General features: G+C 50.3%; 1 protein-coding gene across 1 annotated transcript in view; it reads left to right on the top strand.

Moving 5' to 3' along the window:
* The window catches only part of PAPPA (pappalysin 1), a 250562-nt gene that overhangs the window by 202950 nt on the left and 25953 nt on the right, over nt 1-21659 (top strand). Inside the window, exons 18-21 of the mRNA XM_060153316.1 lie at nt 645-792; nt 5715-5824; nt 15855-15926; nt 20835-20933. Coding sequence (XP_060009299.1) covers nt 645-792; nt 5715-5824; nt 15855-15926; nt 20835-20933 — 429 coding nt within the window. The remainder of the gene's footprint in view (nt 1-644; nt 793-5714; nt 5825-15854; nt 15927-20834; nt 20934-21659) is intronic.

Raw genomic sequence — 21659 nt, 5'->3', positions numbered from 1 at the left:
GGAAATGTTGCCTAATTTAAAGAATCAGAGGGGAGGGCGCAGATGGAAGTATCCCCCCACCCACCCCCTTGGTGGCATTATTGCTGGAATGGAATGGAGCAGAAGGGAGGACGGGAAGGGGAAGGAGAGGAGGGAATCCCTGGAAGAGAAAGCTCCTCAGCGGAGCCAAGGTCGCCTACTTAGCACGTGGCAGAGCCCTGGCCTGGGACGCTTTCTCATCGATTGAGAGGAAACGAGCCTTGGTGTATGCCTGTCTCCTTCCAAACAGCGCCAGGACCCATGTTTACTCACGGTACACGTTGGGGGTGCACGTGGGTCCCACCTTCTCAGTTAAAAAACAAACAAACAAGCAGAACACATTTCTCCGATTGAAATCTCTGAAAGAGCACTGCTGAGATTTAGGAAACCTGGGAGTTAAACTCTCCAGGATGCTTTGAGCAAGTTTGTTCCCACACTGAGTCCTCAGTTTCCCTGTCTGTAAAATGGAGATATTACAGTTCCTCTGAGGGTGGTTGGGTTTCCACCACTGTTAAGAACTTGTTTTTTTAACATTTTCAGAGCTCTGGGGAGATGCAACACTCAGAGGCTTCTTCTGTGGAGGGTGGGGTCTCTCTTGGTCCTGACTGTGCTTCTGTGGCGTTCAGGGGCACGGGAGCAACGTCATCCACTGCCGGAAAGATGGTACCTGGAGCGGCTCCTTCCACGTCTGCCAGGAGATGCAAGGCCAGTGCTCAGCCCCGGACCAGCTCAACAGCAACCTGAAGCTGCAGTGCCCTGCAGGCTATGCCATCGGTACGACGGGCGTGTCGGGTTGAGCAGTGGGAGGGCGCGTCCTTCCAGGAGCTCGGGGCTCGCGCCCTGCCGAGGACTTGGGCAGCCGTGCTGTTTGATACCTTGCGTGAGGAACTGGGGAAATGAAGAGGAATGAGACCAGACCCTGTCCTCCCAGAGAGAGAGTTCAGGGCATGGATGTTGGCAAAGCAGTGTTGGGTGAGCGTGCACAGTTGCACTGGAGTACAGAACAGCTGACCGGTGCCTCCGGGGGCACAGAAGGCTCCCAGAGGAAGGGATGCTTATACAGGGATTTGCAAGAGCTTGTGGGGCAAGAAATGGCATTCCAGGCAGAAGGAATCATGTGGCAAAGGGAGGGAGGGATGAAAACACACATCCTGTTTAGGGAAGCAGTGGTGGTCCAGCGTGGCAGCCTTTGTTATTAATCTTGAAGTTTATGTAGTGCTGATCGTTCATAGTACCGACTGTGGTCAGTGCCGCACCAAGCGCTGCAGAGGCGTTACCTCGTATCCTCTCAGTCACCTTTAACAGGTGAGGAAATTGAGACTCAAAGGGATCTTCGCAACCTCTCCTTCTCCAAAGCTGGAGACCTTTCCACGGCATTCCAGTTGCCTCCTAAGTAAGGATGAACAGTGTTTTCAGAATACTATTTGCGTGGTGGTAGACCAGCGTGCCAAGTGAAGGGAGACGACCTGGGGTTTGACGCCAGGAGTCTGCCTGGTTGAAAGCAGGTGTCTGGACAGACGCATTAATCACAGGCCCGCGGCTTTCTGGGGAGCTGGGTGTGCATTGAGTCTAATCTCAGTTGAGGGCAGTGATACTGACCTCTTGGGCTGATTCCCTAATTGACCACGATGGAAAGCCCAGGGAATTGGATGTCCTTTCTCATGGCCAGTCCTGGGACAATCACCCGGGATGTCTGGAGCAGAAGGTTATCTGTGCAGGCAGTCACTCCCAGCCACACAGAGTCAATGTGATCCTCACCTAGTAAAACGAGTTATCGTTTCATGTGCAGAAGGGAGGCCCATGGCTGGGGAGCAGAGGCGTGAGGGGGCCTGACCACTTCCTTTTAAAGATGGAAACACGCAGCCTCCAAGTGCAGAGGTTCTTCACCTGAACTCAGAGTAGGGATCAACCCTCCTGTGTCAGTCCAGGACGGGTCAGAAAATGCCCACGGACACGGTCGCTGTCGTGCTGATTCCAGGGGTACTTGAAGATCTTGCCGAGCCGCTGATCCAAAGGACGCTGACCAGGAGGGTTGCTGAGAGGCGGGATTTATGGGGCCTGCCAGTGTACGCTTTCTAGAGAGTTGGGGCAACAGGTGCAGCAATGGCACGTAGCTTTGGCTCTTCCATCCCAAGGCCAAGGCTTTCTCCTCTCCATTACTGAGGGGTGTTCATGGCTCTGGACGCTTCTGTCTGTGACGGGGTCCCTGTCCCCAGCTCAGTCAGGGCGTGCACCTGAATACTCAGTCACACTCACGACTGGCCTTGAGCAACCCTGGGAGAAAAAATTCTGATGAAAAACAGACCTCCTGCATGTCTGCATCCACCGACACACTCAACACATATATTCATAGACGCACAAATGCTTAACCAGGTGCGCACACACGTCATGTGGTGAGCCCATGCCTAGCACGTACGCTTCAGCGAGACGCCACACACGTTCGCCACCCATAAACCCGCATGTAGCTCGCACACACATACACAAACACCTCGTGGCCCCTTTGCACCTGTATTGTGTGTACCTGTCACAGGCACGTGAAAGTGAGCCAGAATGCCTGGCTCTCTGCTGGCCCACAGAACGGTCAGGAGGGAGGGGGAGGGGGTGACGGGAGCATTTGCTTTACCCACTGAGCTTCTTCATGGTCAGAGCAGAAAGGGAAAGCAAGGTGTCTGACATCGGAACCTGAATCTCCTTCCCTTCCTCATGCTCCCGCGGCCATGCAGATGCCAGTTTTATGACTAAAAATGGGCGGGATGGGCGGTGGGCAGGTGAGGGCACACGGGGAGAGCTGAGAGAGTAGAAGCGGCCTGGGGCACTGAGGGGGTGGCCGGACGGAGGGGAGAGGCTTCTCTCCCCCACCCCCCGGGCTGCTCTCCCTCCTGCCGCATTCTGAGCCCCTCCCTGGGCAGAGCCCACCTCACCAAGGAGAGGGACTCGACCAAAGGCCTGGTAAGCAGGGCACGGGTGACGTAGGTGTCCAGCTCGGTGGCTGGGGCCCACGTCTGGGGCCACCCAGAGCAGCTCTTCCAGGGTCCCTCCCCGAGCAGCCTGGGGAGGCTTCTGTGGCAGTGAGGGGTCCTCAGAAAGTTGTTACTGCCACCGAGGCCGCTGCCGCCGTCCCTGCGCCTCCCGGGAAGGGGAGGCGGGGGCCGCTGAGATCACCAGTCTGTAGTGAGGCCGATTAGGCCTCAGGTATCACACACGGCAGCCTGGTCCTGAGGCCCGGAGCCGGGCATGGGGGAGGGGAGTGCCGCGGGGGGGTGCGGGGACCGAGAAATTGAGATGTGGCTCCCGCGAAAGGCGGCGGTGGCCTCCTGTGCTGACCCGTTCTTTCCCCCCTTTCGGGATAAATAACCTTGTCTGCTTCTCAGAGGCTGCGTCTTCTTTTCTCGAAAGGATTTTATCATCGCAGCCTGGTTTCATCCTTGCTCCCTAAAATCTTCAGAACTGATCTCGTGACAGACACACACCACTGAGTGTCTCTGACTGCTTAGGGATCCCTCTTCTCCTCGTCACTTACCCTTTTTTGTCTTTTTGTGTGTCCCCCATTTCTTTTCTTTCTTCTGACCCTTCACCCCTCTCTGTCCCCTTCCACTGCTGCCTTCTTTTCTCTTCCCTCTGCGTCTCCGCCGTATCCATCACTGGGCTTGGAATTCAGAGAGACGTGGGCTTTCATTCACGGCCCCCTACTCGCCAGCTCTGCGACCCGAGCTTGCACGCTGCACGCTGTCGCCTCTGAGACGGGTGCGATGACACTGGGTGTGCAGGGGAACGAGTGACGGGTGAAAAACACCTGGCAGGACCGGGAATATCCCCATCCCCACCTTCTGGGCTGGAATCCAGAGATTCCCCACCCTTGCTACCGCTTCAGATTCTGTGAGTCTCTTAGATTGAAGAGGATGACAAGGCGGCAACAGGAAGGGCACTGGATAAACTATATATACATATACAAGTGTCTGTGTACGTATAGCTGCATGTATGCATAAACATACTTACATACTGTGTGTACACACACACACACACACACACGTTTGGAAGGGAGCCTTTAGAATGGCTCACAGCATAGGATGTTTTTCAAGAGGGGGTTGACTCTTGTAAACCATTTAGTGTTCAAGGGTGGTCTTGGCCCTAAGGCAGGGGAATGACCTCCTTAGGGCCCTGGTCAGATTCTGACACATCAGTTCTTTGTCCATATGAATGAGCACTTTTCGGGGAGTCCTGGAGACATCCCATGGGATGAGCTTGATTTTTAGGAGACTTCAGAATCAGTGAGGTCAGGACAGAGAACGTATGAGTCAAATTACAGTCATCTTGCCAACCCACAGCTTGAAAGTCAGCTGAAGAAGTCCCTGGTCCAAGGGCTTCTGTGTACTAACCCTGTCCCTGTTGGTCTGGCGCCTTCACCGACTCACTGCCTGATCCATGTTTTCATCCCTTTATCCACTTACTCGGTCATGTATTCATTCACTCATCCGTCTAGGTACCCGCTTGCTCCACCACGAGATGCCCCATTCATCATTCACTCATTGTACCAGTCATCCATTCCTTCATTCACTCTCTCATTTCCTCAACCACCTATGCCCCCGTTCACTCTTGTCCCTTTCACTCACTTCACAGATACTCACTGAGTGCCTGCCATCCGCCACGCACAGTGCCAGGCTCTGGGCATAGCAGGGGGAGCGCGGGCAGTGCTGGCCTCGTGGAGTTACAGTCGAGCAGGGAAGGGAGCTGTTGGTACAACAGTCACCAAGCCAATGTGACAGATCTGGGCTGGGTGGCAGTGAGAGGGTTTGGCCCGTCAGGAATGGAGGTTTGCTCCGAGCAAGCGACACGTGGATTGAGGTCTGAAGGGTCATTAACTGGTCATACGCTAGTGGAAGAGGGGCGGGGATGGTCTCGAGGGCACAGAGGGCGCGCATGCAGGCGGTGTGGGAGAAGTGTGGGGCTGAGACGTTGACGTTGCATTCACAGGCTCACCATTCATTTGGTTGACGCCTGCTGAGCAGACGCTGTGTGTCAGGCACTGGGTTAGGCTCACAGAGGACCTGATCCCATCCCTGCCCTCCCAGGGCATCCCTGTTACTGGGCAAAGGAGGGACGGGGTAAGCCCAGCACCGGAGCGAGATTCCTCAGTGCCAAACTCTGCTCTCACTCAGCTGCAGAAATCAGGGCAGGCTTCTTGGAGGATTTGAGCTGGACTTTGAAGAACTGGTAGGATTTGACCGTGCAAAGGCAGATCGGGGGGATGATTCAGGAGACAGGATGGACAGGAACAGAAGTACAGAGGCGAGGAAGTGTGGGACTCCCATGCGAAACCGAGCACAGTCCGGTTAGTGGGAGGGTGTGAAGATGGTTAGTGGGAGATAAGGTTGACCAGACCGTGGGAGGCCATGGATGCCGAGCAAAGGGATCTGGACTTTGTCCCGGATGTGGGGAACCTTCGAAAGGTTTCTGAGCAGAGGAGGAGCAGGACCAACCTGGGCTGAGGGCTGCTGAGCGTGGTGGTGCACGCCAGCTGGACTGGAGACAAGAGGACGGTCAGGGAGACCAGAGGTGGCGCTGCCCACTGCCCTTGAGGGTGGGCGTCCCCACTCTCTGGGGCCCAGGGAGTGGCAGGGTCCACTCTGGGGGTGGGGCAGCGCCTGGCATCAGGAGACGGGGGCTGAGCCACCACCTCACTCTCGGCTTCCCCTCAGGGTCGGAGTGTGCCACCTCGTGCCTGGACCACAACAGCGAGTCCATCATCCTGCCAGTGAACGTGACCGTCCGTGACATCCCCCACTGGCTGAACCCCACGCGGGTGGAGGTGAGTGACTGGGGCCACCCACCTGTGGCTCAGGGAGGGAAATGACCTTGTTGACCACTTATACGCTCTGGTCCTGCATTAGTCCCTCTATATACGTGAAAGCATCTAACGGTCACATCTGCTCTGTGGAGTGAAGACTTGTTCACCATCGTTTTTCCAGCCCTTAAGTGTTTAATACCTTCCCTCTGACAGGCCCTGTACTGTCCCGCTGAATCCTGATGACAGCCTAGGAGTTAGAGGACTAATGTGCCTGGTTTACAGATGAGGAAACTGAGGCCCCAGGAACACCTAGGTAGAAAGAGCAGAGTCAGGTCACAAACCTGTGTCTGCCTGACTGGAGAGTCCTCACTGGTCAGGACGGTGCTCTTGGCTTCTCTAATATAAGCTCTGGGATATTCCATAGCCTAGGCTTCTGGTATCTTTCTCGTGCCTTGCTTATTTGGTGGAAAGCAATTAATATGTGATACGGGGCACTAGTAACACCAGTTGTGTACGAAGCACCTACCGTGTTTGTGCACCCGGAGCTGAACGAGGTTCAGACCCCTGCCGGTCTCCCCGGATGGTTATGTGGAGTGAGGGCCACTGTCTGCATTCTCCCGTTGTGGACACTGAGACCTCAGGAGCGGGCGATGGCCCAGGGTGAGGGCTCGACCCCAAGCCTGCATCCAAGGGCTGTGCTCTTCCCACGGTCGGGCTGCTGGAAGGCCATGTTCACATTGGCGCTGGCCGCTGCCACCTTCCTGGGTGCCACCCGATCACTCGGGACCCCGCTCTTGCCCTCCGGGGCAGCACGGTCCCAGGCCTCATGTACCAGCTCTGGGTACTGGCCCCTCACGCTGGAGGAAGTGAGAGAGGCAGGGCTGCAGGGCGGGTTCAGCCTTTCTGCCGGGCCGCTGGGGGCCTTGCCGTCTGCCCGCCCGCTGCAGATTCCGAGGCCGGGTGCACTGTTTCCCCGATGAGCTGAGAGCACGGCTGTGAGGGCTTACGCAGCACTCTGCACCTGTGGGCCTGGCGCTGGGCCTGGCCAGCAGCCCCCTGCGCCCCCGTGCGCCCCAGGGCTCTCCGCCCCTCCTTCCTCGTCCTCCCCGCTCCCGCTCTCTGCCCATCTCCAGCTTCATTTCTTCTCCTGCCTCTTTCTTCACGCTCTTTCTCTCCCTTCTCCTGATACCTCTGTGACCTGGCTCTGCCTCCCTCCTGCCCACGTTCTTTCCCTCCATCCCCACTGTTCTCTCCGTCTCTCTCTGTCTCTCTGCCTGACTCTCCCGGACCTGCACAAGCGCACCCTGCACACCCTGCTTCCCTCACCTCTCCGAGCACCCCACGTACTCTGACGGGCTGTACACGCCCAGGCGCACGCACAGAGGCCGTATGGCAGAGTCTCAAGGAAGTTGGAGATCCTCAGATACACGCCCCTCATTGTACAGATGGAGAAACTGAGGCTCAGAGAGGGAAGGGACTGGGCCAGGTCACCCCAGGAAGCAGAGGCAGGATCTTGACCGGGAGCTCCTTGCACTCCATCCCGCCCTGCCTCTACTCCACCCTGATTTCCACCCAGCAAAGGCAGGGACATACACTCTACACACAGCACAGGAGACCTCGCTCACCTCCCACGTGCCTGGGACCCACACCGGGTTCCCCGACCCGTCTCCCCCTCAGGCCTTTCCTCGCTGCCCCTGGGTGAATTCCCACCCTTCCCTCTGTGAGCCCCAGGCACTAAAGAGTTCAGTTATAATTCACTGTGAAATAAATCTAGGGATTTGAAAGTCTACAAAGCGCCCCCCTCGTCAGTCGCCCACCCGCTGCCTGCCTGCTCCAGCCCCCCACCCAGTTCCCTGGTCCGCCGGCCTTTATTGATGCCGGCCTACCCAGAGAGCCATAACGAGGTTCAGACCTCCACTGGTCTCCGGAGGCCTCATTATCCAGGAGGAAAAAATGTGCTAGAAAAAGGGAGGAGGGCGAAGGGCAGAGACTGATGATTTCCAGGAACCAGGCAGAAAAGCTGGCCTCGCCTGCACCCTGGCCCCTTCTGTGGTGAGAGCTACAGAAGCAGAGCTGCTGGTGCGGCACTGCCAGGCCAAGGCAGGCCCTGGATCGCTCCTCTGCTTTCTGAGGGTTCACCTCTGAGCGCCGGCACAAGGTAGATGGTCAGGGCCAAGCTTCCGCGCCAGCGACTGTCACATTTGTCCCCAGCATAAGAGAGGGAGAGACGACAGCTGACATTTAATGGATGCCTGCTGTGAATCGGGCGTTGGATCAGACACCTTCCAGCCTTGATTTGCGCGCGCGCACACGCACACACACACACACACGCACACACACGCACACACACACACCCCTATGAGGTGGGAATTAGACTCCATTTTTTCAGTAGAGGAAATGGAATCTCAGAGGTAGAAGCCACTTGCCTACGAGGAACTGAAGAGGGACCCAGGTCAGCCTGATGCTGCCGTTTACTCCTCCAGCCACCCCTGCAGCCTCTACAATAATAATAATAAAGGCAAAATGTTTACGATCGCTCACCAGCCGGTAAATAACTCACAACTGGCTCTCCACAAAAATAAGCCCTCTGATTCGTCGCACTTGCCAGTTCCTGAGGCGTAAATATTCTCACCATAGCAGATTTCTGGGTTTCCAAGTGGCCGTCACTCAACACAAGTAGCAAGAGATCAGCACTGTCGCCTCTCGTAAGCCCACGCAAGCCTGCTGCGACCCACCACTGGCATTTACCGCGTGACAGGCTCTGTTTTAAGCACTTTACGTGTATTGGCACGTATGACGAGAATGAGGACCACCTAGATGAGTGGAATATCAACACTGAGATCACGTGCAGGACTGGTGACCTTCGTGAAGGCGGGCCCGTGCTCACCTTACTTACCCTGGCGCACCCCTCAAGTGCCCAGCACACGGTAGGTGCTCCCTAAATGTTTATGGCGGCTGAGTCAGGTGGCCAGGGTCCAACACCTGCTTGCTCTGCATGCCAGAATTGCCGCATCTGTGAAACAAGAGCTAGACTGAAATCAAGAGTCACAAACTCACACACCGATGGGAACCAGACAGGTGCGATAAGTGGGTGAAGCGGGCCAAGCATGTGATTTTCCATCTTAGATACTGAGGCAGAGTATTGGGCTGGCCAGAAAGCTTGTTCGGGTTTTTCCGTAAGATGTTACGGAAAAACCCAAACGCAATTTTTGGCCGGCCCATAGCAGTAGCAGTAGCAGTAGCAGTAGCAGTAGTATTTACTATAAATACATCAGACAGACACAGAGGGACTTAAAGAAAATAAAACAACTGCCCATGTGCATACTGCCCAACTTAAGTAATGAGATATTACAAATGCAGTTGAAGTTTTTCCTGTTGAGATTAAGCTCACATGCTAATCTTAAGCATTAGACTTGATCAATTTTTATGTTTGTGTCCACTCGTGAAACCCAGATCAGGGTGGGGACCTTTCCAACTCCCCAGAGAGGCCTTCCCTTCTCCATGGCAGGCAGTACCCACACCACCAAGATATTGGTTTTGCTTATTTTTGAACTTCATGTTACAGGAATCTTAGAGTATATATCTGATGAAATTCTTTTTAGGCATATGTTTTACCTTCATAAAGAAAAACACTCTGTCCTTTCATTTCCTTTAAGTTCTCCCCCCTTTAAAGCCCCCTCCCACGTATGCAGTTTTGAAAGCAGTAGAGATACAGAGAAACCTTCCTCTAATCTAGTAAGCAAGACAGTGCAAACTCTCGATGATAGATGGAAACACCCCTCAGGCTCAATGCTGGAGAGACTGCAGGGAATGGTGGAGACTGTGGTCAACTGTGGAAAACACACGCTGGCTGCCAAAGGGGGAGCCTCTAGCTGAGTGTGACAGTGTGGAAATGTGGGTTCAGTGTGGCCAGATTTTCCTTTTTTTCTTGAGTACAAGAAATCTGGAGTTTTTAAAATAAGAAGTCTCTCATGTTTTATATATTGGCAAGTGATTCTTACTTTTGTTAAGCACTCTGTGTGCCAAACCCAACATTTCTGTGGGTTGTATAGCCCGGAAGCTGTTGGCTTACAACCTCTGGATGAGACAGACTCTTCCAGGCTGGACATCTAGAATCTGGGGTCAGCTTCTCTTCCGTCAGCTGCTAAGGAGTACCTCCAATCTGCCCTGCACTGCCCCCGCTCAGGGTGCCGAGAAAGCTTCCCAACAGCAAATGCTACTCACAACCTCGTGCCTCTAGGTAGCTGGGATCCTGGCTTGTTAAAGAGCTTCTGAAAAAGGGGATGGAAGGAGGAAAGAAAAGAAGAGAAGAAGGCTTCCCTGGTGGCACAGTGGTTAGGAATCCTCCTGCCAGTGCAGGGGACACGGGTTCGAGCCCTGGTCCAGGAGGATCCCACGTGCCGCGGAGCAGCTAAACCCGTGTGCCACAGCTGCTGAGCCTGCGCTCTAGAGCCCGCGAGCCACAAGTACTGAAGCCCGCGTGCCTAGAACCCGTGCTCCGCAACAGGAGAAGCCACCGCAATGAGAAGCCTGCGCCCCGCAACAAAGAGTAGCCCCCGCTCGCCGCGACTAGAGAAAGCCCGCGTGCAGCAGCGAAGACCCAGTGCAGCCAAAAATTAAATAAACGAATAAATAAATAAATTTATTTAAAAAAAAAGAGAAGAAGAAAGGGAAGGAGGGAGAAGGAGGAAGAGAGGGAATTAAGGAAAGGAGAGGAAAGTACCATTTATTGACTCTCTGTGACATGTAGGCACTGTTTGTGAGGGAGTTCCATATATACCCTTCACTGCATCTTCACACTCCAAGGAGATAAGTATTGTCACCATTTTACAGATGAAGAAGCTGAGGTTCTGAGAGGTTGTCACTGCCCAATTCACATAACTCATGTGATTGAATCAGGATTAGAACCCAGGGCTAATTCTCATGCATTCTGTTCTGCAAGGAAACTGCCTTACACGTTATACATAATAAACATGTGCAGTACATCAGACAAAGGATGTGAAATTCATTCCTTGAAGAGAAGGCATCAGTACGGGAAACCCTGCCGAGAGTCTGAAGGTCAGAGGTAGAATGGTTCTGACTGAATACGAAGTCCAGCCTGTCCACTGTGCAGAAGGAGCTGTCCTGTGCCCCGGAGGGGAAGCCCGGAGACAGAGGGGTGTGTGCAGAGACCAGCGATTCCTCGTTCACTCCTGGGCACACTCAGACATTCACTCATTTGGTCATTTGTTCATTAACTCATTCAGTGAATATTGATTATGCACCTCCAAATGGTAGGTATTCTTCAGACAAGGGATACAGAGTGGACAATGCCTAGGTTTTTAAAAAGCTTACCCAGAAGAAAGCCAGAAACTCCATAACAGATAACAAAAGCAAAAATAAATTCCATAATTCACTCATAGAAGGTCCTATACATCAAGGAAAAATAAAGGGGAAACGAGGACTCATCCCAGAAAACATCAGAGGGGGAGTCAGGTCTGGGCCTGAGGGTGAGGGGGTCCTTTTAAGATACTTTCTCATGTCTTTGGCTCTGCCTGGGGCCAGACTTCTCTGGGCTTCAGCTTTTAAACACTCTACCTCTACTACATTTGTCTCAAAGCCTCTCTACCTCTCTGAACCTTGGTCTTTCCATTGGTCAAAAGAGTAACCTTTTTTATGCTTACCAGTTCGGGGGCTGGAGGAATTTGAAGGAGAATATAGTTTTCAAACTACAGACGTGGAAGTAAGACAGATGTGAGTTTCATTCCTGACTGTCATTACCTGTATGTATGACTTGGGGCAGGTTATTTAACTTCTCTGTGCCTCAGTTTCCTCTTGTGTAAACCAGAGTCAGAAACCATATGTAAATACTGTATGGTAATCACTTATATGTGGAACCGAAAAATAATACAGATGAATCTATATACAAAACAGAAACGGACTCACGGACATAGAAAACAAACTTATGGTTACTAAAAGGGAGAGGGAGGGATACACATAGGAGTAATACCATACACATAGGAGTATGGGATTAACAGATACAAACTACTATACATAAAATAGATAAGCAACAAGGATTTACTACATAGCACAAGGAGTTATATTCAGTATAATAACCTATAATGGAATATAATCTGAAAAACAATAACTGAATCATTTTGTTGTACACCTGAAAAAAAGTACCTATCTCATAGTTACGGTAAAAATGAAATGAGATAAAAACACCGAGCACAAGGCTTGGAGCACAATATACCCTTAATAGAGGGTTTTGTGTTGATGAGAAGGGTAATGGTGATGGGGGTTGTTAGTGGTACTGTGACAGTCAGGATGGTGGTGGTGGTACTGGTGGTGGTGATGATGACAGTGATGGTGATGGTGACAGTGTTATTGATGACGATGCTGGTGGTGGTCCTGGTGGTGATGACGCTGGTCCTGGTGTTATTGATGACGATGCTGGTGGTGGTCGTGGTGGTGATGATGCTGGTCCTGGTGTTGATGACGGTGGGGGTGGTGGTCGTGGTGGTGATGATGCTGGTCCTGGTGTTATTGATGACGATGCTGGTGGTGGTGCAGATGGTGTTGATGCTGATGGTCATTACAGCCAAGAAGAAAAGACGGTCTATTCTTCCTGTGCAGCAAGGCAGAGAAGAAAGCTGTCTTACAAAACCTGGTCTGAAAGGGCTCTGACTGGGCTAGAGGTCCCACTGGCATCAAGAGGAACAAGGCTGGCATTTGAGGGGCCCCTGGGATCTCCCAACATATGGTGTAAACAGCCTAGTCTTTCCTTCAGCTCCTGCTGCCTGTCCCCTTTCCCAGTCCTCCTTGCAGACAGAGGGGCCCTGTAGTGAGACAGGTGGGGCGTGCAGCCCTGAGGAATAGTGGAAAATCCAAAAGACTTGGAAAGATAAATAGGCTCATGCAGATAGTATAAAAGTCCCTTTTCTGAACTCACGTCAGGTAAACCTCAACTGACAGAAACTTGTGCAACCACACCAAGACACTCCTACGGATGGATTAAATTAGCTCTCAAATAAACAGGGGGGAGGAATGGGCATCGAGTCCCTGGTGGATCCTAATTCTGATGTTTTCTACTACTTGAACCATTACCTAAGTGCCCCTCCAACATCCCTGAATTTTGGCCAGGAACAGACGTTCAGACCCAGAGATGGAAGTCTGGTTAAAGCTTCTCAGAGGATGAAGGCAGGTGATGGCCTCTGCTTCTGGCCCCCATGGCTAGGAAGCAGAGGGGCAAGAGAGTAGCTGAGCTGGAAGGAAGGGACACTAGAGTTCTCACATTCCTTCACCTGGTCAATATGTATTTGTTTGCTGTGCTCCATCCTGAATCCGGGGGGAGACAGATGTCTAAAACCAGGGCCTGCCCTCTTACCTGTAGGAGTTAGTCCTGGGTTGACCATTTCTACATCATGTATCTCAGTGCTTCATCACAGCAAGCCTGTGACATTTTCAGTACCCATTTCACAGATGGGAAAACCTAACCTCAGAGTGGAAACTTCAAGTCAGAATTGCAACCATGTCTGTCATGCCTCATTGCTCAGTCTTTCCCATACATCACCTTCTTGTGTTTTAGGAGAAGGTAGACAGTGTCAACAGAGGCAGTAGGGGCTAAAGAGTAGATTTCACATTGTGAGACTGGTTGGCAGATCTTCAAGTTAAGTTGTTTGTCCAAGATCTTTAATTAATTCAATCTACACTAAACTGGTCCTCTAAACTAGATGCTCTGCTAGGCATCGTAAATGCTCTTCTGATGCTCTAGAAGAGAGGACAGGTAAAGAAAATAATTGTCCCTTGGTAAAATCATCTCTATCTTGAAATGGATCCATTCATTTATAACGTAAATATTTGCTGGTCATCTTCCTTGTACCAGGCACCATTCTAGGCATGGAAAACCCAAGGGTGAACCAGAGATGCAGTGGGGCAGAGAAGAAAGGTACCCAACCCAGCCAGATCTTGGAGTCACGGGATTCCAAGTTCACCAAGAAACCTAATTACAGTTTTGTTCCCATATAGGTCTGCCCTTGGGGAGAGAATGGGCTGGTCCCATGGATTTTCCACATTCTAGCCCATGTGAATGTTCATTTCTTAATTAAAATTAATCAGCTGGCATTCAGCCAGCAGAGAGAGCCCTGATCATAGAGACTTCCAGGGCTGCTCCCTGGCACAGTCACCTGTCATCTCAAGTCTAAGCATTTGCCCCCAGGTTATTTTAATTTGCTTTTATTTATTTTTTTTTAAGAAATCATTGTAATATGGCATGAAAAGTAAGGCATCTAGGGCAGAATAGAAAAAGGAGCTTCTAAGACTGTTATGTTAGCCCTAGTCCTGATGCTATTTTATCTTCCTAGTTTTATTTATATATATATATATTTTAATTAATTAATTAATTTATCTATGGCTGTGTTGGGTCTTCGTTTCTGTGCGAGGGCTTTCTCTAGTTGCGGTGAGCGGGGGCCACTCTTCATCGCGGTGCGTGGGCCTCTCACTGTCGCGGCCTCTCTTGTTGCGGAGCACAGGCTCCAGACGCGCAGGCTCAGTAATTGTGGCTCACGGGCCCAGTTGCTCCGCGGCATGTGGGATCTTCCCAGACCAGGGCTCGAACCCGTGTCCCTGCATTGGCAGGCAGATTCTCAACCACTGCGCCACCAGGGAAGCCCTCTTCCTAGTTTTATTTCTCTTTCTTTTTTCACCCACTTAAAAAGAAATTATTGTGTTGGATTTTATGTTATGAGCTGCCTTAAATCCTTCCCAAAACGATTGCTTGGTTTCAAGTCTTGGTTCCTTTACTTAACAGCTGTGGAGCTTGGGGAATTTATTCTCCTTATGATACAAGATTAATGCCCACCCCACTGCATGGTGGTGAGAAATAAATAAGATAATGAGTAAAGTAATTGCACCATGAATGCACTCAATACATTTTAGTATAATAGTAATTATTATTATTTTATTGCGGGAGGCTATAAGTAAATACGTACATGTATACCTGAGGCTCTGCCTGAGAGGGCTGGGAGATCACCACAGAGGAAGGCGGTCTTTTCTTTTTTTCATTCTAAGTTTACATATTATGTATTTCTTTTAAAATTTTTATTGGGGTGTAGTTGATTTACAATGTTGTGATAGTTTCAGGTGTACGGCAAAGTGAATCAGTTATACATACACGTGTATCCACTCTTCTTTAGATTCTTTTCCCATATAGACCATGACAGAGTATTGAGGAAGGTAGTCTTGAACAGAGATGTAAAAGATAAGTAAAGATTCTCCAGGTGACAAGATGAGGAAGGGCTTTCAGTGAAGGAGAACGGCAGGAACAAAGTCACAGAGATACGGGTGTGGGCAGCCTCAGGAACCAGGAGCCTAGCCCGCATGGCCCGGGGGCAGGTGGATGCAGGAAGGGTTCTCTGCATCTCCAGGGTTCCGAACCAAAGGTTATGTCATGCATCCTCCAGGCCACTGCTCTCAAATTGTAATGGGTATCAGCATCACCTGGGAGGCTTGTTTTTACAATGCAGAGTCCCAGGCCCTGGCCTCAGAGATTCGGACTCTTTAGACCCAAGGCGGCGCTGAAGAATCTGCCTTTTCCGCGTGCCCCCATGTGATCGTGATTAGAGTGGTCCTTAGCGCCTGCTTTGGGAAGCCCTGTTCCACACCATTCTTCCATCTTCCTGCTGTAGCGACACACACGCACGTGCACACACTCACGTGTGCACACATGTGCACGCTACCCTTCCTCCTTCCTCCCACCTTATCCCCGACTCTGTCCGTGGGGCAGACGTCAGCCAGGAATTTTCTGAAGTGCCTTTTCTGATCATGTCTCGGTCCCCCAATTCTCCTTCCCCTCAGCCCTTCTTCCTGCCAGGGGAATACAGAATCGTGACACCTACGGTGAACACAAACATTATTTTAGTCTAATGGATCCTGTTATTGCAGGTACCTGGGCAAATTCTCCGTGGAAATGCCAGGGTGAGGCCGGCACTTGGAAGATCCAAGAAGAGGGCTGGGTGGTTGAATGTGGTACCAGCCCCAAACCCATCTGACCTCTTTCTTCGTCTCTCTGCAGAGAGTTGTCTGCACAGCTGGTCTGAAGTGGTATCCTCACCCTGCTCTGATTCACTGTGTCAAAGGCTGTGAGGTGAGTCCCTCCAAATGGTGCTACAACCATTACTGTTATTGTTATGTTAATCATGACTTCCATTTACTGTACCTACTAAGTGCTATAAATATCCCTTAATTTAACAGACTTCTTGGACAGGAATCAGCAGTCCCACTTTATAGGTCATGGAACTGATGCACAGAGATATCAACAAACACACTCAAACATACATTTAATGCTAACAGAGTCGGGATTCCAAGCCAGGTGTTTCTGGCTCCGAAGCCTGTGTTCAACATAATATTGCTTCCGTAAGGGAGGTTGGGAGGGACGAGGCCATATTCATTTAGCAGCTATAATATGCCCGGCACTTTACCAACATTGCCTTATTTAACCCTTACAGAACCACATGAGACAGTTTCTGTTTTTTCATTTCTACTTTTCCTGCAACCATTAATTGCAGATCATTTCCTTCTGCCATTTGTCTTTGTCATTCACGCGTTCTTCAACTCCAGAGGTAATCTGGACACCTTAGACTCAACCACTGAGCTGAAGGTGGAAGATCCCCTCTGACCCTTCAGTTCTCTCACTTGGCAGTGGAACCATTCCTTGGAACTTGGCATTTTGGAGCTCTGTCCCTGGGTATCAGTGACAGGCTTGGGGAGGGGCAGGGCCAGGGCACTTGGCATGTCACCTGTGTTCTCAAGGGCATGCTACTGTCCATGGAACTCAGAGACATTCTGTGCACCCCTATGCCCCCTGTGAATCTTTTCAGCTGGCATGGAAAGGAGGTCCCAAATCACATCCAGGTGGATGTCCAAATCTCTGTGGTGCCCCCAGGCCGCCCTCAGGAAAATCCAGGTGAAAAGGACTAGATTGTGCTCTAGAAGACTTCGTATTTGATGGAATCCTTAAACTGTCACAACCAGACTGTTCTTCTAGATGATGGGGAAACTGACACCCAGCCAGCAGCCGGGTCTAACATTTGATAGAATGCCAACTGACACAGCTCTTAATGCCATCTACCATCCTCATTTGTTGTGTAGACTGGAAAAAGAGGGCCGGGGGGGATGCACTGGCCCAAGGTTACCGCACAGCATACCAGACACAGAGCCAGAGCATGCACCCAAGTCTCCTGACTTCCAGGCCCGTGATTTCTCTCCTCCACTAGGCCACCTTCTGCCCATGAACCGTCCCCTGACCTGTAAATGTCACAGGACAGTCCCTGGGTCACATTTCTTTCTGTGTATTGCTTAGGGAATCCCCAGGGGCATCTCCTCAGGGCACAGGACACTGCAGTCTTTAAAAACTCCCGTTCTCTCAAGATTCAGCAGGAGCGACAAAACCAAAGCCAAGGACCTGAGGCAGTTGCTTCCTTACATCTCTCTGGATCAGTCCAGGATTTCAGAAGAAGGGAGCTTGGATTACCTGGGCACTCGGTCTGCTGAGTCGGCGGCCTGGGCAACCCGTGTGACAGCAGAATTCAATCCCGTCTTTGACTCAGCACTGAGGCCTAAGAGACCCACACCTGTCAGGCTCTGAGCTCTGCCAGGGATGCTTATCGCCTTTGCCCTTGCAGGTGCCCCCTCGTCTCCTTTCCTGCTTAACCTAGAGCTAATAGTTTCTCTCTTATCTGGGGCTGAAAAGTATGCTTAGAAGAGGTACAGCTGCTGGGTCCAGGGAGAAGCCATCAGCCTGGAATGTCTGCAGGAGCCAAGATTGATAAAGGGTCTTGGGGCCCTTTAGGCCCCTGCTCTCTGCCCCAAGCTGTGTTCAAAGTAGTCATTTACTTACTTGTTCGTCAAAGCTTCACTGGGTGCCTGGTATGTGCCCAGCACTACCCTAGGTACTGAGAGTACAACGGTTTTAGTCAAGTGGAAACAGTACTGTGTTCTCCCTGACTCACGTGGATATCTTCTTGCCCTTCATCCGTCCATCCATCCATCTGCCCATCATTTTACTAGATAAACATTTAAGGAAGATACGTTAAATAAAGTTTTGCTCAAATTGCCAGCATTTTGCTAAGAAGTCTAAGATATAAAAATGGATGACGTACGTTCCCTGTCCATGAGGAACTTACAGTGTAGTAAAAGAGATCCGGTTAAAGAAGAATTCTAAACCTGTATACTAAGAGGTATAACCAAAGCAGGTGTAAGAAGCTGCAGAAGCACATGGCATCTCGAGGGTTGTAGGGAAGACATTTTGGAGGGGTGATGTTTGAACTAGATCTTGAAGGATGAATTGTTTTCCAAAACACACTATTAGTAGAAGTAGCAGCATAAGAAATACCAGAGACGGGAGCAATCTCTAGGTTGTAGAGCTTTTCACATGTTATTCTCTCCCTCTAGGAAGTCTCCCTTCTCCACCCCCCACCTACTTATCATGTCAGTCTCCTCAGGGACTTCTCATGGCGCTCTCTCATTAGGTCAAATCCTTCTACTCTTAACCGTAACAGCATCACATACCTTTCCTCTATAACTCTTATCGGAGTTGAAATTGGCCAATAGGATAAGTGATCATTTGAATAAAGTCTGCCTCCTTACGAGAATGTAAGGTCTTAAAGTAGCAGGAGCTCTGTCTATATTGACTCACTATTACATCCTTTATTTTTTTTTTTTTTTAGCACAATGTATAACACATAGTAGGCATTCCCTAGATAGGGTTAAATAGAAGGTGGATGGATAGATGGGAGGATGGATGCATGGCTGTGGCAGCAGGAAAGGGTACACAGAAGAAAGGAGCTAGTAATGAGACTGGAGATATTTTTCAGTGACCAAGTGAAAAAAGCATCTCTTTTATTTTTCTTCTTCCTCTTCTTCTCCAGCTACTCCTTTACCAAGCCAGTTCCTTTTATTTTTAAAAAAAGGACATTTGGTTTCCTTTATTCGTCTTTATATGTAATGTGAGAAAGAACTTAGGTAACAGAGCCCACAGACAAACCTTCTAAGGCCCGGAAAGAGCAAAGGGCTTTATCCTTTAGTTGTTTGTGCCTCTCTGCTTTAAGACGCATGTGGTAACGTATTCATGATGGCAGTCAGGCGGCAGTCACACCTGTGCTCGCAGCCATGTGCGTGTGTACCCACAGCTGAATACAGCTCTCTCTCTGTTCTTGGCTCTACCTTGCTAAAACCTTTTCTAGACCCTAATAGGGCAGGGATGAAATGGCATCAAGAGTTGGGGGCACAAACACTGTGAATTTGGAGCATAGATGCAAGAGACGGGGATGCCACATAGCATGGACTCCTTGTGAACTTGGCTCTCCCCATAAAAAACCCACAAAAGGGTTTTTCATGGGAGCCCACAAAAAGTCGACGAGCCACTGAGTGTTAGAGACCCCCAACCCGAACTTTAATCAAAGGGGCTTCACTTTCATCTGCTGTTTATATTAAAGGGTTACACAACATTACCTCTGATGAGGGGAGGGGTATGTTCATGGCTTTGAGAAATCAGTGGTCTAATTCTGCCTCTTTGTTTCACCACTGTGAGTCCTGAGACCCAGAGAAGATAAGCCACTTAGTCAAAATTACCAAGTAACCAACCAGTGGCTGAGGTTTGGAAGACTAGAACCCAGGTTTTCTAAAGCCCTGCCAACTGCCTTTCCACTACACCAGTACGATCACGATCTGTCCCTAAAACATCTTTAAAAGCCAAGTTGTGCCCAGCATTAAACCCCAAGGCAGCTGGGAGACAGAGACGAACCGGATATTGACCTTGTCTTTGAGGAGCTCGCAGTCTTACACCAACTACAGGTTCACAAGCTGTAGAAGACATGCTAAGTGTTCAGGTGGGAAATGCAAGTGCTGGGGGGTTGCAGAGACCCCTGACTTTCCCCTAAGATGACTCTGGGTTCAGATCAGTAATAATTTTACTCCATCATCTTTTCCTCATCTTTCAAGCATCACAGAGTTGGAGGAGCGCAGGGAAGAAAAGAAAGAAATCAACATATGCTAGGTATAGCCTAGAAGGGTAAAAATAAATGAGAAACCAACTTAGATTGAAATCACTACTCTGCCTCTGCCAGTTGCTCGTGGCCAAGTCCCTTTCTTGCTCTGAGCCTCAGCGTCTTCATGTGTGAAGTGGGAAGAGCAATGCCTACCTTACTTGTTTTATTTGAGAACAAAAGAAGAAAGCAAACATGGAAAGTGTGTGACATCGAGTACATCTGTACTCCTGTGTTAGAGAAGAAAGCACCCGTAATCATACACCAACCATCATGCCAAGTTCCTACGGATTCTTACGTTCAGTCTTTACAATTCTTGAGTAGTTTACATTCAGCTTCCTAATATAGTTGCATATGTATTTATTGTAAATTATGTTTGTAGTTACCTGCTACCAGGAAAAGTGGGGGAAAGGGGGCTCAAATTTTCATACCATTTCCTCAAGTGAAATGAGCCCCCTGCTTCAGGAGGGCATAGTGGTCTATCCTGCTGCCTTTGCATACCCAGCATATAAGAGTATGTCTCCTAGCATAACCATAGTTTGGTTGGGAAAAACTTGGCTAGATAAGAGTCTTTAAAAATGGTAGAAGTGGGCTTCCCTGGTGGCACAGTGGTGAAGAATCCGCCTGCCAATGCAGGGGACACGGGTTCGAGCCCTGGTCCGGAAGGATCCCACATGCTGCAGAGCAACTAAGCCCATGCGCCACAACTACTGAGCCTGCGCTCTAGAGCCCGTGAGCCACAACTACCAAAGCCCGTGCTCCTAGAGCCCGTGCTCTGCAACAAGAGAAGCCCACGTGCAGCAACGAAGACCCAAAACAGCCAAAAAAAAAAAAAAATGTTAGGACTGGTAGTTTGTCCAAAAGGGTGTAGGGATTTGAAGCCAGGTAGGCTGACTGTGGAGGTTTGTGAGAAGATGAGATACAGCTAAATATCTACAGAGGCCAGCCCCCGTTTACTCCAGCATGCTAACCAGGCCTCCTTTCCTTCCTGCCTCTCTCCTCACGTACAGCCCTTCATGGGAGACAATTACTGTGATGCCATCAACAACCGAGCTTTCTGCAACTATGACGGTGGGGACTGCTGCGCTTCGACGGTGAAAACCAAAAAGGTAGGCCAGTGCGCCCCCCTCTGCAGCCACCTATGCAGGCCTGTCCAGCTTACTGGTCCAGGATCACCCCTACGTGCTGGACAACCCATTGCCCTGGTTGTGTCAGCACTCACCTACAAGCTTTATTGTATTGCGTTCCATTGTATTTTTCATTCTTTTAGTCAGTAGTTGAGCTAGTATCATGTGCTAATCCCTGAACTAGATGTGGAGGTTCATGGATAACCTTTGTAGATGTAGTCCCTTTTCCTCAAAGCTTAGAGTCAGCTATGGAAGCAGAAAAACTAAAGTGCAATACTTTTTAAAGGAAAGGACAGAGTTCTCTGAGGGCCCAGGCAAAGGGCTGGAGAAAGCTCTGCAGAGGGATCTGCATCAATGCTGAAACTTGAGGTATGAGGAGAAGGGGCAGACAGGTGGCCAGGAGAAGTGTCTGGGGCAGGAGACCGGCATGTAAAATCCTAGAGAGAACACACACGTTCAGGGGGTATGGCTAAAGTCTAGGGGAAGAGGGAAGATGGGACACTCCCAGCGAGGTCAGTTATGGCCTTTAAGCATTTTATAATCTCTTCTGTTGTTTACAACTGTAGAATTAGGGGGTGTGGTCTTGGTTGCCATTGTCTTCCTTAGGGTATTAGGATGTTGCAGGAGTGATTTAAGTATTTATAGTGAAACTGGAACATCCAGCTGAGATGCATCTCACCCACCCACAGAAGAGTGGCAACCTCCACT

This window comes from Lagenorhynchus albirostris, chromosome 7 (assembly GCF_949774975.1).
Source record: "Lagenorhynchus albirostris chromosome 7, mLagAlb1.1, whole genome shotgun sequence".
In the NCBI taxonomy this organism is placed as follows: domain Eukaryota; kingdom Metazoa; phylum Chordata; class Mammalia; order Artiodactyla; family Delphinidae; genus Lagenorhynchus; species Lagenorhynchus albirostris.
This window is presented reverse-complemented; position numbering and strand designations above follow the sequence as displayed.